The 17,556-nt window shown below is 40.5% G+C and overlaps 1 protein-coding gene and 1 non-coding gene across 9 annotated transcripts in view; one reads left to right on the top strand and one right to left on the bottom strand.

Moving 5' to 3' along the window:
* The window catches only part of TULP3 (TUB like protein 3), a 64,834-nt gene extending 48,563 nt beyond the window's left edge, over positions 1-16,271 (top strand). For 7 of the 8 annotated variants that reach the window (XM_086714318.1, XM_086714320.1, XM_086714319.1 and 4 more), the window contains 7 exons: positions 7,700-7,827; positions 8,432-8,629; positions 11,226-11,338; positions 11,865-11,979; positions 14,510-14,608; positions 15,010-15,181; positions 16,104-16,271. In XM_086714318.1, the coding sequence (XP_086570444.1) occupies positions 7,700-7,827; positions 8,432-8,629; positions 11,226-11,338; positions 11,865-11,979; positions 14,510-14,608; positions 15,010-15,181; positions 16,104-16,237 (959 nt within the window). In that variant the 3' untranslated portion in view covers positions 16,238-16,271. The remainder of the gene's footprint in view (positions 1-7,699; positions 7,828-8,431; positions 8,630-11,225; positions 11,339-11,864; positions 11,980-14,509; positions 14,609-15,009; positions 15,182-16,103) is intronic. The other variant, XM_086714324.1, reaches the window with a different exon arrangement.
* Positions 16,272-17,064: 793 nt separating this feature from the next.
* On the bottom strand, positions 17,065-17,137 carry TRNAK-UUU (transfer RNA lysine (anticodon UUU)). Its single transcript has one exon. It is a non-coding gene; the product is annotated as a tRNA-Lys (tRNA).
* Positions 17,138-17,556: the final 419 nt, after the last annotated feature.

The raw sequence follows: 17,556 nt of genomic DNA, 5'->3' as shown, positions 1-17,556 counted from the left end.
AAGCTGAGTTCTTTCTATAAAAATGGAATTTGCAAACATAGTACTAACGGAAGACATCCATATGATGGTGAGATCTGAAGAGTTTTACGCCTTTTTGCTACAAAAGAGAAAAAGGGTTAACATTTTAGAAAACAAAAGAAAAAATCCCCTTCACAAACTGAAGAATTTTTTAAATAATAGCCTTATTGAGATATACTTAACATGCCATACTATTGACCCATTTAAAGTGAACAGTGGGTATGGAGGGGGAAGATGGCAGTGGATTTGGAGTACCCTAGGCTCACTTCGCCCTTTGAACACAACTAGATAACTATGAAATCATCCTGAATACTCCAGAAATGGACCTGAAGACTGGCAGAACATACTTCACAACTAAAGGTAGAGAAGAGGCCATATTGAAGAAGTTAGGAAGTATGGAGATAAAGTTTGGGAAGGAAATGAATCATGGCTGCTACAGTGGGGAGGGAGCTGCAGTTGCAGAGAAGGGTGAGAGACAGACTAACACAGAGGGAAGCGCATGGAGAAAATAAATCCCCATAGTGATTGATTTAGAAAGTGAGAGGGGCTGAATTGCGTGTTTTTGCAACCAGTGGGGCTTAAAGCCTAGAGTTCTAAATGTCAGCGGGCTTGGCTCAGGGAGAGCCCAGAGGGCATTGCACTGCTCTTGGAGAGAAGGCAGGCAAACAACCTGTGGACATAGAGTATGGAAGCAGTGATCTGAAGAGAGCCTAGGACACACAGTGGGGAGGTTAGTTGCTCATCTTGGAGCATGCCCCAGAGAGACAGCATTCACAGAGAGACCCCCTCCAGGAACAAAGGAACTGGCAGGCACCAATTCTCTCCCCCATCCCTCAGCAAAAGCACACAGCCACCTGCAGGAACCAGTGCAGCGCTGACACTCACTACCTAACTTGCTTACACTAAACCCCACCTGCCCCCATGCTTGGGTGGAATTGCCTTTCTCAGTCATGCATGCCTCAGTCCTGGCATGACAAGTCTCCTCCCCCAGAAGACCAGCCCAAACCCTGCCCACACCATATCTCCCTGACCAGAAGTTTGGTGAGGCTTCGATTCCAGTAGTGGTGGCAACAGGACTCATTTCACAAGCAGACCAGAGCATATCTAGTTAAGATGCATCTCGTTCAGGCCAGGGACCAAACATTGCCCATAACAGGAGCCTCTTCAGAGGACTGGCCAGAGGATAAAATGGCTAAGACACAACAGTGGGGCACATGTAGGACACATTTGAGACACTCCTAGAGGCACCAGGCCCTGGGGAAGAGGGGGCGGTACACTGCAGGGCACTAGAGGATCTCTTCTTCATAAAGCCATTACCTTCAAGAACAGGAGACATCGATGACTTTCCTAACACAGAGAAACAGGCACAGAGATTTAGACAAAATGAGAAGACAGGAATTTGTCCCAAATGAAAGAACAGAACAAGGCCAAGCAAGAGATCTAAGTGAAATAGGTGTAAGTAACATGCCTGATGGAGAATTTAAAGCAATGATCATAAGAATATTCACTGGACTTGAGAAAAGAGTGGAGGACATCAGTGAGACCATTAACACAGAGATAAGGAATAGCATAGCAGATATAAAGGGCTCAATAAATGAAATGAGAAACATGCTTGTTGGAATGAAAAGCAGGCTAGAAGAAGCAGAGGAACAAATTAATGACCTAGAAGACAGAATAAACAAAAGAGAGAAAAAAGAATTATGCAGAATGAGAATAGACTTGGGAACTCAGTGACTCCATCAAACATAATAACATTTGTATTATAGGAGTCCCAGAAGAAGAAGAAAGAGGGAAAGGGGCAGAGAATTTATCTGAAGAAATAATGGCTGAAAACTTCCCTAATCTGGGGAAGGAAACAAATATCTAGACCCAGGAAGCACACAGATCCCCCAACAAAAAGCAGATCCACACCAAGATATGTTGCAATTAAAATGGCAAATATATTGGGGCGCCTGGGTGGCTTGGTTGGTTAAGCGTCCGACTTCAGCTCAGGTCATGATCTCATGGTCCGTGAGTTCGAGCCCCGCGTCGGGCTCTGTGCTGACAGCTCAGAGCCTGGAGCCTGTGTCAGATTCTGTGTCTCCCTCTCTCTCTGCTCCTCCCCTGTTCATGCTCTGTCTCTCTCTGTCTCAAAAATAAATAAACGTTAAAAAAAATTTTTTTTTAATTAAAAAAATGGCAAATATAGTGATAACAAAAATATGTTAAAAGCCACAAGACAAAAACAGTTGCATACAAAGGAAACCCCATAAGGATATTCAGTGAAGTTTTCAGCAGAAACTTTCCAAGCCAGAAAAGAGTGGCATGAATGGGAAAAACCTACAGCCAAGAATACTCTATCCAGCAAGGCTATCATTCAGAATAGAAGGAGAGATAGAGTTTCCCAGAAAAATAAAAACTAAAGTACCTCATGACCACTAAACCAGCCATGCAAGAAATATTAAAGAGGACTCCTTGAATGGAAAGGAAAGACCAAAAATGACAATATTAAGGTAGGAAACATTTAAAAGCAGTAAAAATGAATTTTTCTGTAAAAAATCAGTCAAGGAACTCACAAAATAAAATGATGTAAAATATAACATCATATACCTAGAGTGGGGAAGAGAGGAGTAAGGAATGGGTTCAAACTTAAATGATCATCAACTTAATATAGACTATATAGGCTGCTACATGCAGAAGAGGTTATATGCAAACCTAATACTAACCACAAATCAAAAACCACTAATAAATATGCAAAGAATAAAGAGAAAGAAATCCAAATATATTATTAAAAACCCCAGCACCATGAAAGAAAGACAAGAAAGGATCAGAGAAAATCTTCAGAAACAACCACACAGCAAGTAATAAAATGGCAATGAAGACAAATCTATCAATAATTACTTCAAATATAAATAGTAAACACTCCAATCAAAAGACAAGGTGACAGAATAGATTAAAAAAAAAAAAAAGGCCTATCCATATGCTGTTTAAAGAGACTCGTTTTATACCTAAAGGTACCTGCAGATTGAAAGTGAGGGAATGGAGAAACATTTATCATCCAAATGGATGTCAAAAGAAAGCTAGAGTAGCAATACTTATTTAGACAAAATAAAGGCTATAGGACCCGGGTGGCCCAGTTGGTTAAGCATCTGAATCTTGATTTCAGCCCAGGTCATGACCTCACTTTTCATGAGATCGAGTGCTGCATCAAACTTTGTGCTAACAGTGCAGAGCCTGCTTGGGATTCATTCTCCCTCTCTCACTCTCCCTCTCTCTGTCTCTGTCCCTCCCCCACTCATATGTGCTCTCTCAAATAAATGCATTTTTAAAAAATCCTTTAAAAAAAAGACTGTAACAAGACAAAAGAAGGACACTATATAATCATAAAGGGGACAGTACAACAAGAAAATAATAACAATTGTAGGGGTGCCTGGGTGGCTCAGTCAGTTGAGTGTCCAACTCTTGATTTCAGCTTAGGTCATGATCCTAGGGTCGTGTGATTGAGCCCTATGTTGGGCTCCATGCTGAGCGTAGAGCCTGCTTAAGATTCTGTCTCCCTCTCCCCCTGTCCCCTGCTTGTGCTCCCTCTCTGTAAAATTAAAAAAAAAAAAAAAAAAAAGGATATAACAATTGTAAATATGCACCCACATTGGAGTACCCAAATATATAAAACAGTTAATAACAAACATAGAGGAACTAATCAATAGTAATACAATACTAGTAGGGGACTTTAACACCCCACTTATATCAATAGACAGATCATCCAAACAAAATCAATAAGGAAACAATGACTTTGAATGACACAATGTACCAGATGGGTTTCACAGATGTATTCAAAACATTCCATCCTAAAACAGCAGAATACACATTCTTTTCAAGTGTACATAGAATATTCTCCAGAATAGATCACATATTAGGCCACAAAACAAACCCCAACAAATTCAAAAAGATTGAAGTCATACTGTGCATTTCTTTTTTTTTTTTTTTTTTTTTAATTTTTTTTTTCAACGTTTATTTATTTTTGGGACAGAGAGAGACAGAGCATGAACGGGGGAGGGGCAGAGAGAGAGGGAGACACAGAATCGGAAACAGGCTCCAGGCTCTGAGACATCAGCCCAGAGCCTGACGCGGGGCTCGAACTCATGGACCGCGAGATCGTGACCTGGCTGTAGTCGGACGCTTAACCGACTGCGCCACCCAGGCGCCCCGCATTTCTTTTTTTTAGAGAGGGAGAGGTTCAAAACCTTTGGGATGCAGCAAAAACCATTCCAAGAGAGAAGTGTATAGCAATACAGGACTACCTCAAGAAGCAAGAAAAGTATCAAATAACCTAACCTTATACCTAAAGGAGCTAGAAAAAGAACAACAAACAAAGCCTAATAACCATCACAAGGAAAGAAATAATAAAGATTAGAGCAGAAATAAATGATACAGAAACTAAAAAAAATAATAGAACAGATCAATGAAACCAGGAGCTGGTTCTTTGAAAAAAGTCAATAAAATTGATAAACCTCTAGCCAGACTTATCAAGAAAAAAAAGACAATTCAAATAAATGAGAGGAGAAATAGCAACCAACCCCACAGAAATACAATTAGAATATTATGAAAAACTATATGCCAACTAATTGGACAGAAAAGTGGGTACATTCCTAGAAACATATAACCTACCAAAACTGAAACAGGAAGAAATAGAAAATTTGAACAGATTGGTTACCAGAAAATAAATAGAATCAGTAATTTAAAAAAACTCCCCAACAAACAAAAGTCCAGGACCAGATGGTTTCAGAAGCGAATTCTACCAAACATTTAAAGAAGAGTTAATGCCTATTCTTCTCGAACTATTCCAAAAAATAGAAGAGGAAGGAAAACTTACAAATTCATTCTATGAGACCAGCATTACCCTGGTTCCAAAACCAGATAAAGATATCACAAAAAAAGAAAACTACAAGCCAGTATCTCCAATGAACATGGGTGCAAAGATCCTCAACAAAATACTCGCAAACCAAATCCAACAACACCTTAAAAAATTATCCACCACAATCAAGTGGAATTTATTCCTAGGTTGCAAGGGTGGCTCAATATTTGCAAATCAATCCACATCACATCAATAAGAGAAACAATAAGAACCATATGATCATTTCAATAGATGCAGAAAACTCTCAACATGATAAAAACTCTCAACAAAGTAGGTTTAGAGGGAACATACCTAAACATAATAAAGGCCATATATGAAAAACCTATAGCTAACATCATCTTTAATGGGGAAAAACTGAGAGCTTTTCCCCTAAGGTCAGGAACAAGACAATGATATCCACTCTCACCACTTTTATTCAACATGCCACTGAAAGTCATAATGCGAACTGAATAGATCATAGTTGTCCGTCCTCTGAGATGGTTGAATGTAAGCAGAAATGGTTTGAGAAAAAAGCCACACTGCTTATTTTTAAGTCTACTTATAAATTCATAATTTGGATATGAGGGATAACTTTATCCTAAAGAGAAAAGGGAATTTAGTTTCAGTCTTGGCTCTGCGTCTTTCTCTTGGGCAAATGATTCTTCCTCAGCCTGATATTATCACGTATGAATTTGAGTACTATACTTCTCTTACAACACACATCACACTTTATTTTATGTCTGTGTTCCTCCCTAGATATGATCCATAAACAAGAAACAAAACAAGAAAGACTACCAGTATCTCCTCTTTGAACTCATATAAATGTGAGGATAAAATGAGAAAATAGTTTTTAATCAAATAGTTTTTAATTTTTCATAAAAGATGCTTCATAAAAAAATAAAAAATGGAATACTACGTGGCAAAGAGAAAGAATGAAATATGGCCTTTTGTAGCAACGTGGATGGAACTGAAGAGTATTATGCTAAGTGAAATAAGTCATACAGAGAAAGACAGATACCATGTGTTTTCACTCTTATGTGGATCCTGAGAAACTTAACTGAAGACCATGGGGGAGAGGAAGAAAAAAAAAAAAAAAGAGAGGGAGGGAGCCAAAACATAAGACACTCTTTTTTTTTTTTTTTTCAACGTTTATTTATTTTTGGGACAGAGAGAGACAGAGCATGAACGGGGGAGGGGCAGAGAGAGAGGGAGACACAGAATCGGAAACAGGCTCCAGGCTCCGAGCCATCAGCCCAGAGCCTGACGTGGGGCTCGAACTCACGGACCGCGAGATCGTGACCTGGCTGAAGTCGGACGCTTAACCGACTGCGCCACCCAGGCGCCCCTAAGACACTCTTAAAAACAGAGAAAAACTGAGGGTTGATGGGGGGTGGGAGGGAGGGGAGGGTGGGTGAGGGGTACTGAGGAGGGCACCTGTTGGGATGAGCACTGAGTGTTGTATGGAAACCAATTTGACAATAAATTTCATCTTAACAAAAAATTAAATTAAAAAATTAAAATTAAAAAAAGATGCTTCATAAATCGAAGGCATTTCAAACATTCCCAACTCAAATTAGTTAACTAGACTTAGAGATGAACAAAATTCTGGAAAACGAAAAAGTAACTGGTGTAGTAGAGAACAATAGATTATTTATTTATATATTTTTTTATTCATATTTTAATTTTTTTAAGTTTATTTATTTTTGAGAGAGAGACAGAGGGCAAGCGGGAGAGGGGCAGGGAGAGAGGGAGACACAGAACCTGAAGCAGGCTCCAGGCTCTCAGCTGTCAGCACAGAGCCCAACATGGGGCTTGAACCCACGGACCGCGAGATCATGACCTGAGCCGAAGTCAGACGCTTAACTGACTGAGCCGCCCAGACGCCCCTCTTTTATTTACTTTTTAACGTTTATTTATTATTGAGAGACAAAAAGAGACAGAGCATGAGCAGGGGAGGGGCAGAGAGAGAGGGATACACAGAATCTGAAGCAGGCTCCAGGCTCTGAGCTGTCAGCACAGAGCCCAACACAGGGCTTGAACTCACAAACTGCAAGATCATGACCTGAGCTGAAGTCGGACGCTTAACCAACTGAGCCACACAGGTGCCCCTAGATCATTGAATTTTTAAAACTGTGGTAAAATACACATAACGTAAAATTTATTATTTTACCCATTTTTAAGTGTACAGGTCAGTGACATTAAGTACAGTCACATTGTTGTGCAACTATCACCACCATCCATCTCCAGAACTTTTTCATCTTCCCATAAAACTCTATGTCATTAAATAATAACTCCCCATTCTTCTATGCCCTGCATCCCAGGTAACCACTATTCTACTTTCTGTCTCTATGAGTTTGACTACTCTAGATTTCTCATATAAGTGGAATCATAAAATATTTGTCCTTTTTTTTTTAATATTTGTCCTTTTGTGACTGGCATATTTCACTTAGCAGTGAGCATCTTTTCATGGGCTTATTGGCCACTTACATATCTGCTTTGAAGAAATGTGTATTCATGTTCTTTACCTATTTCTGAATTGGGTTGTTTGTTTTGCTATTGTTATAGGAGTGCTTTATGTATTCTGGATATTAATTCTGTATCAGATACATGACAACAGTGGAAACGGAAAACAAGGGATAGATCTGAGTGAGAATATGAAGAAAGAGCTGTCAAAATTTGGATAAAATAGCTACATTTTAAGTCAGAATAGCTGGGATGTTTTAAGCAAGAAAATTAAAATTATTTTGATTTGAAGATTTAGTTTTTAAACCAGTGTTGGCAGTTTTGACAGTTCTTCCTTTCTTCCAGGTATCTCAGGTAGTTTGAACTTTGATGAAGAGGAGACTGATGGGGAAGAAGAAGGAAAGAAATTATGTCATTCGCCATATTCAGATGCAGAGAGACCCAATTCTGCATCCAGCCAGAAATCAACCACAGTATGTAGTTCTGAAACTTCTTCCTTTGGAACTTATTTAACTATTTCCCAAATGCATCTCTAATATTTAAACAGGATTACTGAATGAGGGTTCCTTCAAAAGATTTTTAAAAATGTTTTATTTTTGAGAGAGAGAAGGAGAGAGTGCATGCACATGCGCGTGTAGGAAATGGGCAGAGAAGGGGAGGGACAAAGGACTCAAAGTGGGCTCTGTGCTAAGAGTGGAGAGCCTGATGCGGGGCTTGAACTTATGAACCATGAGATCATGACCTGAGCCTGTCAGATGTTTAACCAACTGAGCCACCCAGGTGCCCCTCTTTCAAAAGATTTAAGCTCAAATTTAGTCTTAAAGTTCATGACCCCCCCCCCTAAATTTCTTGTGTCTCAAGCCAGCTATTGTGAAGTTATATCCCACTTTTGTACTTGGCTCCTTCATTATTCCCAATATTCATATGCCTATTTCACTTCTCAGAGTTTCCCTTTATTTTGTCAGAAGACTAGAGACATAGGGATAAGTCACTAAATTATTTTGTATGTTGTTTCTTGACAAGAATAACAAGTTTTCTGATCCAACCTCTATCGCTCACGTGTGGCTGTTCTTTCAGGATACAGGAGCTTATGGTACTGCAGCCCAACAAAGTGATAACCAGCTGGGAGAAGTGGAGAATTTGGAGGACTTTGCATATAGTCCTGCCCCTCGGGGTATTACAGTAAAGTGTCGGATAACCAGGGATAAAAAAGGAATGGATCGGGGTCTCTTCCCCACTTACTATATGCACTTGGAAAAAGATGAAAATCGGAAGGTATGAGAAATGATTCTTTAAAAAAATTTTTTTTTTTTTTTTGTTTAGGGGTGCCTGGGTGGCTTGGTTGGTTAAGTGAATGACTTTGGCTCAGGTCCTGATCTCAGAGTCCCGCATTAGACTTGGTGCTGTCAGCCTGTCAGCATGGAGCCCACTTTGGATCCTCTGTCCCCCTCTCTTTCTGCCCCTCCCCCGCTCACGCTGTCTCAAAAAATAAATAAAACACTAAAAACATTTTTTTAAATATTTTTCTTTTATTTATTTGGGAGAGTGAGTGTGGGAGAGAGGGACAGGGGGGAGAGTGAGAGAGAGAGAGAGAGACAGAGAGAGAGAATCCCAAGCAGACTCCACACTCAGCACAGAGCCTGACATGGGCTCAATCCCACGACTCCAGGATCATGACCTGAGCCAAAACCAAGAGCTGGACGCTCAACCTACTTAGCCACCTGGGCACCCTGAGAATTGATTCTTTGTTTTTTAAATATGAAATTTATTGTCAAATTGGTTTCCATACAACACCCAGTGCTCATCCCAACAGGTGCCCTCCTCAATGCCCATCACTCACTTTCCCCTCCCTCCCACCCTCCATCAACCCTGTTTATTCTCAGGTTTTTTTTTTTAATTTTTTTTTCAACGTTTATTTATTTTTGGGACAGAGAGAGACAGAGCATGAACGGGGGAGGGGCAGAGAGAGAGGGAGACACAGAATCGGAAACAGGCTCCAGGCTCCGAGCCATCAGCCCAGAGCCCGACGCGGGGCTCGAACTCACGGACAGCGAGATCGTGACCTGGCTGAAGTCGGACGCTTAACCGACTGCGCCACCTAGGCGCCCCAATTCTCAGTTTTTAAGAGTCTCTTATGGTTTGCCTCCCTCCCTCTCTAATTTTTTTTTTCCTTCCTCTCCCCCATGGTCTTCTGTTAAGTTTCTCAGGATCCACATAAGAGTGAAAACATATGGTATCTGTCTTTCTCTGTATGACTTATTTCACTTAGCATAACACTCTCCAGTTCCATCCATGTTGCTACAAAAGGCCATATTTCATTCTTTCTCATTGCCAGGTAGTATTCCATTGTGTATATAAACCATAATTTCTTTATCCATTCATCAGTTGATGGACATTTAGGCTCTTTCCATAATTTGGCTATTGTTGAGAGTGCTGCTATAAACATTGGGGTACATGTGCCCCTATGCATCAGGACTCCTGTTTCCCTTGGGTAAATTCCTAGCAGTGCTATTGCTGGGTCATAGGGTAGATCTATTTTTAATTTTTTGAGGAACCTCCACACTGTTTTCCAGTTTGCATTCCCACCAACAGTGCAAGAGGGTTCCCATTTCTCCACATCCTCTCCAGCATCTATAGTCTCCTGATTTGTTCATTTTAGCCACCCTAAGAATTGATTCTTAAGACAAACCTTGAAATAGAGGGGAAGAATGTTGTGGGAATAGATTGTTGAAGGGCCTTAGGATAGAGGAACAGCACTGGTAACAGACTAAGTCATCTGGAAGCAGATTGTACTTCCTAACTCCCAGGTGCTGTGTTCTGTCTTCAAAGAAAGAGCTCATAGTCTCATAGGCAAAATCTGTTCCACCCCAAAGAAAAAAGTTTTATCCAGAATATAGGAAAGTAGAGGAGAATATTTGAATGTAATTATTTGCACCTCTATCCAACTTTTTGGCAGGGGGAAGGTGTTACTGTGTGCTCTTTGGTTTTTATTTTAATTATGGTAGAACATGACATTGTGGAAGAAAGAGCAAGCTTTAGGGGATAGGAGGAAGTGGAAATACGGAACAGCATGCAAGTGAAATGTCTTATTTCTCACTTTAGGAATTCTATTTACTTTAAATACAAATTTGAGGCAATTTAATACTTGCTAATGAACAATGTATTTTGTATTGCTGCTGCCAGATCTAAGTGGATGATTTTAACAGCACAGAAATGAGATGATGATTTATATCATTGTTGTTATAACCACTACTTATTGTTTATGCTGTATCAGGCATGTGCTAAATGCTTCATGTATATAATATCTCCTATAATCCTTATCACAATCTTGTGAGATAGGATTTCTTATCCCTGCTTCATAGATGAGTAACTGGGGCATAGAGAGTGACATACCCGCCTCAAGTCACACTAATACGTGGCAGAGCCAGACTCAAACCTGTGTTTGATTTCAAAGTCCCTTCCTTAGCTACTGCCATTCTCCTGCTTCCCTGTCATTGTCCAAGTCTAGTGGGATTTAGGAAGGATGCATAAATACGACAGTATTCATATCACTGAAGATACAAAAAGGAATATGAGGAAAGCAGCTGCAGTAAAGAATTGGAAGGATGGGATGGGGCACCTGGGTGGCTCAGTCGGTTAAGTGCCTGACTTCAGCCCAGGTCAGGATCTCATGGTTCATGAGCTCGAGCCCTGCATCAGGTTTGGTGCTGACAACGCGGAGCCTGCTTGGAATCCTCTGTCTCCCTCTCTCCCTGCCCCTTCCCCACTCATGCTGTCTCTCTCTCAAAAATAAATAAACTTAAAAAAAAAAAAGGAATAAGCCACGGTGGTTCTCTTGACATTTTTGACTGACATTTTTTTCTTTTTCCAGATATTTCTTCTTGCAGGTAGAAAGCGGAAAAAGAGCAAAACATCCAACTATCTTATCTCCACTGATCCAACAGATTTATCTCGTGAAGGGGAAAGTTACATTGGCAAACTCAGGTGAGTGCAGCCTTGTTTTACTGATCTATTCTTTCTGATACTTTTATTCCTGTTGTTTTAGAACAATTTCTTTTTTTCTTTTTTTTTTTTTAATGTTTATTCATTATTGAGAGAGAGAGAGAGTATGAGCAGGGGAGGGGCAGAGAGAGAGGGGACAGAGGATCCCAAGCAGGCTCTGAGCTGACAGCAGAGAGCCTGATGCAGGGCTCGAACTCAATGAACTGTGAGATTGTGACATGAGCCGAAGTCGGACACTCAAGAGACTGAGCCACCCAGGTGACCCAAAATAATCCATATCTTCTTTGCAATGAGCATGTACTGATGTTGTAATCTTAAAAAAACATAGAAGTTAACAGAAAATCTAAGTCCCTTCCTTATTTAATGAGTGATCTTTGAAAAAGTAGTGATGAACATTTGGAGAACAGGCAAATGGACTTCCACTCTGTTACATACCTGTCCTAGATTTGTATTTGTGTAGGAGCAAAAATATAGATCATTAATGGCGACTTTTTCCTCTTGATTCTAGATCCAACCTCATGGGGACCAAGTTTACAGTTTACGATCACGGTGTCAGCCCAGCCAAGGCCCAGGGTCTGGTAGAGAAGGCCTATACCCGGCAGGAGCTGGCAGCCATCTGTTACGTACGTGCCAGTCTCAGAACACACTCTTTTCCTGAGTCTTTTCCTTAATCTCCTGGGTGTCCTGCTGGCCCTTTAAACCTAACCAATACTGAACTCACTATCTTCCCTCCCAAGCTTGTTTCTATCTCTGTGATCCCCCTTTTCTGTTGCTGGTATCGTTTTTTCTGTGTATTCATTTTAATTATTTATGAATTACCAAGTTTGGTTGTTTTTAATTTTTTAAAAACATTTCTTGTCTGCTCTTTTATTTCCTAATGCCATTGTATTAACTCAGTCCTTTATTATCTCTTACCCACTGGCCAGAGGTTACAACAAAGTAGAAACTGATCTCTCCTTACTTTTAGTGTTTCCCTGATTCACTCTATACTGCTGCCAGATGGATCTTTCTAAAACACAGTGCCAGTAAATCCTGTGGTTCTCTTGCTTCACAGCATTTAGTGACTACCTACTGCATACAGAATAAAGCCCTAATGCTTTGGCCTTTCCTCCAGACTCTTCTAACGGCCCTGGCCCTGTCCTGTTCCCATAATGGGAGACATAACAGCCCCGTCATTGCCTTGCTGCACCATGTGATCTTTCCTTACCTGAGAGCCTCTCCTTTCCCCCTCCTTGTCCTTTGTCTAACCAACTGATGCCATCGGAGAAGTCTTTTCTGACCATTTGATAGAGTTGACCTTTGTATGTATACATCCCCATGGCCCCTGTGCTTCCTCTAGTAACTTACACGTTATACTTGTTACTGCTTGTGCCACACGAACCTTCTCTTGTAAACTCTTATTCTCTGCTACATCCCCACTAGCACAGGGCCCGGTGCATGGTAAGCACTCAAAAGTCATTGAGTAAAAGAAAATAAGAAGCAATTAACCTGACTTAACCTGTTGCTTTGATCCCAAAGTCACAACTTTTTCATAAATTGGAATTAATCTCATCATTTCCCATGAAATGTTGTGAAATTAAATGGCTAACTTAATATTTTTATAATGTATAGTGTTTTTTTCTCCTAGCTTCATTTCTCCATTACATGTTTTAACTATGCATAACTTCCAAATATATGTATGTACATGTGTACATGTATATATGTATAGGTATACATACAAACGTGTATATTTACCTTTTTAATGTGCTTATTTTATTCATATATAATCTGCCTGGCCTGACAGGCATTTAAGGTTTTTTAGGTTTTTTTTTTTTTCATTTTTAGTTTTCGTTTTATTTATTTTAGAGAGAAAGTATGAGTTTAGAGAGAAAGCGGGAGAGAGAGTTAGAGGGAGAGAGAAAGAATCCCAAGCAGGCTGTACCCTCACCCACCCAGGTGCTCCTAAGTTTATTGTTTTTTTTTAATTGAGGTGTAATTGGCATATTAGTTTCATATGTATAATGTAATGATTTTATATATATGTATATATTGCAAAATGATCATCACATTCAGTTAATAAGTTTAGATATTAAGTTTAGTTAATATCCATCACCACGCATGGTTACAGCTGTTTTTCTTATAAGAACTTTTAAGATCTACTCTCTTAGCAACTTGCAAATATACAGTATAGTATTATGATCATTATTTTTTATTTATATAGGTGACACATAATGTTACATTAATTTCAGGTATACAACTTAGTGATTGACAAGTTTATACATTATGCTATGTTCACAACAAATGTGGCTACCATCTGTCCTGAATATATGGCTATTACAATACCACTGATTATATTCCTAATGTGGATACAGGCATTTGAAGTTTTTACTTCCTGGTACATTCCCTATATAATTTAAGCTGTAATTCTCATTGTATATCATATGTCCTCATTGGGAAATAAATATTTATTGATGATGACAAAATTAAAAAATAAAATATTTTTTAGTTTATTTATTTATTTTGAGAGAGAGAGCAAGTGGGTTAGGGGCAGAGAGAGAGAATTCCAAACAGGCTCTGTACTGTCAGCACAGAGCTTGATGTGGGGCCTGAACTCACAACTGTGACATCATGACCTTAGCTGAAACCAAGGGCCGGATGCTTAACTGACTGAGCCACTCAGGCGCCCCCAAAATTAGTTTTTTTAAGTTTATTTATTTATTTTGAGAGAGAGCATGTGCTCATGAATGAGGGAGGGGCAGAGAGAGAGGGAGAGAGAGAATCCCTAGCTGGCTCTGCACTGGATCTCACTACTGTGAGATTATAAGCGGAGCTGAAATCAAGAGTCAGACATTTAACTGACTGAGCCACCCAGGCGCCCCTGTGTTGAGGACAAAATTGGAAAGTGCTCACAGTTGTCTCAAGTTTCACTTAAGAGTAAAGAGAATAAAGTTTCAAGCCAATAGAATCTGTTTTAAATTCAAGTGTTCAAATTAGGTTTAAAAGGAAGTACAGTATTACCTTCCTTGTTTTGACTCTGTCTCTTTGTTCACCTACAGTAAAGTAATAAAATAGTTTTTAGTGTTTTTGACATCATCACTGGACATTTTACATGCCCAAGAAAGTCATGTGTTTTTCCTTTCTGTTTTCAAATTCCTGCCTTATTCTGTCTTCCAGGAAACAAATGTACTTGGATTTAAAGGTCCTAGGAAAATGTCTGTGATCATTCCAGGAATGAATATGAATCACGAACGGATCCCATTTCGGCCACGAAATGTAAGTAAGAACGTATTTAATCAACAAAAGAACCTCAAAGACAAGAATACAGTACAGATGAGATCAATACAAAAAAGTATTGATTCTTACAGAATCCCAAAGTGGAGTGTGGCTCATACCGTTCTTCACGAGAGTGATCAGTCCCGAACCTCAGGATGAGGGCCGTTGCAGCAGAATTACGAAAGTGGTTGATTTGAAACCGCTTGGTCTGCCAAGAGCAATGCTAGATAATCTACCACAATTTGTAAAAGCTGCCTTCACTGTGGGCTTTCTTTGTTTCTGTTGTACTCTTTCTGCAATGGAGGAAATACTCTCCTACTCTACCTTCTACTTCACAGAGCTGAAAGTGAATGATTTCCTGTGGTTCTCAGTACAAAGCAGTGATTTTTCTCTTCCAACAGGACCACGAGAGCTTGCTTTCCAAATGGCAGAACAAAACCATGGAAAACTTGATTGAACTGCACAACAAGTCCCCAGTCTGGAATGACGACACACAGTCTTATGTCCTGAACTTCCACGGCCGGGTCACTCAGGCATCTGTGAAGAACTTTCAGATAGTCCACGAGAATGACCGTGAGCCTGCAGGAAGGGTTGGGTGGGAATAGGAGGAAAGATGCTCTTACACGGTGGGGAAATGAGCACTTCCTATCATTGACAGGAAGTTCTGCCCAGGGGAGAATTATTGTTATTATTAGTTAAATGTTTATTTATTTTTGAGAGAGATAGCATGAGCTGGGGAGGGGCAGAAAGAGAGGGGAGACAGAGGATCTGAAGTGGGCTCCGTGCTGACAGCAGCAAGCCTGATGCAGGGCTCAAACTCACAACCCATGAGATCATAACTTCAGCTAAAGTTGGTTGCTCAACCGCCTGAGTCACCCAGGTGCCCCCCCACCCACCCCCAGGGGAAAATTATTTAAGAAAGAAATGATTTCTTTGGAAAGATTGAAGTGTAGTTTAAAATAAAACTTCTTTTTAAAAAAAAAAAGTTTATTTTTGAGAGAGAGCACACAAGAGAGAATCTCAAGCAGGCTCTGTGTGCTGACAGCTTGGAGTCCTATGTGGGGCTCAATCTCATGAACCTTGAGGTCATGACCCGAGCTGAAATCAACAGTCAGAAGATGCTTAACCGATGGAGCCACCCAGGCAGCCCTTTAGAGTAATACTTCTGAACCACTGTTTGGGAAGCAGATGCAAATGACCCTCATTCAAACTCTGGTCCGTGGAGCTTGTACTGTTCCCTCCTCTTGTCCTGTCATGCTAGTCATGAGTGGTCTCCTGCTGTCTGTATTTGAGAGGAATAGTAATAGAAGCTTGGCTCATGGTTAGCAGATACTCTTGTCAATGCCTCTTTCCATCCTTCTCAAAGTTTCCCATTTTAAAGAGACTTGATGATTAACTTATCGATTTGAAGGATTTTTTTCCCTGTATCTTTCATAGGCTTTTCCCCAGTACAGCCCCACTATTTTCTAATGTCCTAATTTCTTTCTTTTCCTAGCTGACTACATAGTCATGCAGTTTGGACGTGTGGCAGATGATGTGTTCACCCTGGACTACAACTACCCACTGTGTGCACTTCAGGCCTTTGCCATTGGACTTTCCAGCTTTGACAGCAAGCTAGCATGTGAATAAGAGAAAGAAAAAGGGCTGAGTTTTCTCACTCACAGCTTTGAGTCACTTCCTTTGCTTTTGCCCCAGGACTGAAGAGTGACTGCCTGCCCCTTTGGGAGTAATCCCTGTATGTATGTATGTGTACATACACGTGTGCATGTGTACATAGGTACATGTGCATACACATGCGTATATGTACACATGCACCCAACTTCTCTGGGTTTCACGGACCTGGTCAGGGATCACAGCTTAACGTGGGGGACAGACTGTTCAAAGCACAGAGAGCTTCTTGTTCAGGGCACATTGGCGACTCCGGAAGTTATTGCCCAACAGATTCTGTGCCCTCAAGAGTCCGATTTCCTGTTCTTGGAAATGTACAGCTAGAATCAGGTTCTAATGAGTAAATACTTGGGTCTTTTTTCTTGAAGACCTTTCCTGAGTGGGATAGTTCCCTAAATTGCCTTCGGTCTTCAGTCTGCAAACTGTTTTTGTAAATGGTCAGAGAGGCTCTCACAGCTGCTCAGTTCTGTTGTTGTATTGCAAACACAGCCATGGCCAGCTCATAAACGAATGAGTGCAGCTGTGTTCCACTGAAACATCATTAACAAAAACAGGCAGCAGGCCAGATTTGGCCTGTGGGCCATAGTTTGCTGACCCCTGCTCCAGGTATATTTCTGTAAGTTACCTGGGCATCTTCCAGAATGGGCCTGTGGTCATGACACCATATGAGTGGGAAATGCATATCTCTGGGAAGCAACGGTCCCATAAATTGGATCTGAAAAGGCTACATCCATATAGCTTTCACCTGTTTTTTATTTTTCTATTTTTTATTTTTTAAGTAAGTTTTACGCCCAACATGAGGCTTAAACTCATGACCCTGAGATCAAAAGTCACATGCTCTACCGACTAAGCCAGCCAGGTACCCCTTAAAAATTTATTAAAAAAAATTTTTTTTCAAATAAGTATTATGCCCAACGTGGGACTTAAAAATTTTTTTATTTTACCTTTTGTTGTTGTTATTAAGTAAGCCTTGCTTTTACCTTGTTTTGGTGACAGTGGTTTCCAGAGCATCATTTACCCTCAGAACTGGGAAAACCCCCCATCAGTGATCATTTTGAGTCCACACAGGTGGCTTAATTCTGCTGTCCTACCTGAAGTACCCATGGGGGAAGCCAGTGCCAGCCACTTTACCCTCCCTATGGGAAGAAGTTCTGCTCACTAGGAAATAAATCGGGCATTGCACTGCCTTTATCAGAGGGAGTGTGGTATTTCTTTGGTGGGGCTAGCTTACTTTCCCCGTGGGGCTTGGAAGGCACTGATGTCACAGTCCCCCTCTTCCC

This window comes from Puma concolor, chromosome B4 (assembly GCF_028749965.1).
Source record: "Puma concolor isolate L17-30 chromosome B4, mPumCon1.1.hap2, whole genome shotgun sequence".
In the NCBI taxonomy this organism is placed as follows: domain Eukaryota; kingdom Metazoa; phylum Chordata; class Mammalia; order Carnivora; family Felidae; genus Puma; species Puma concolor.
This window is presented reverse-complemented; position numbering and strand designations above follow the sequence as displayed.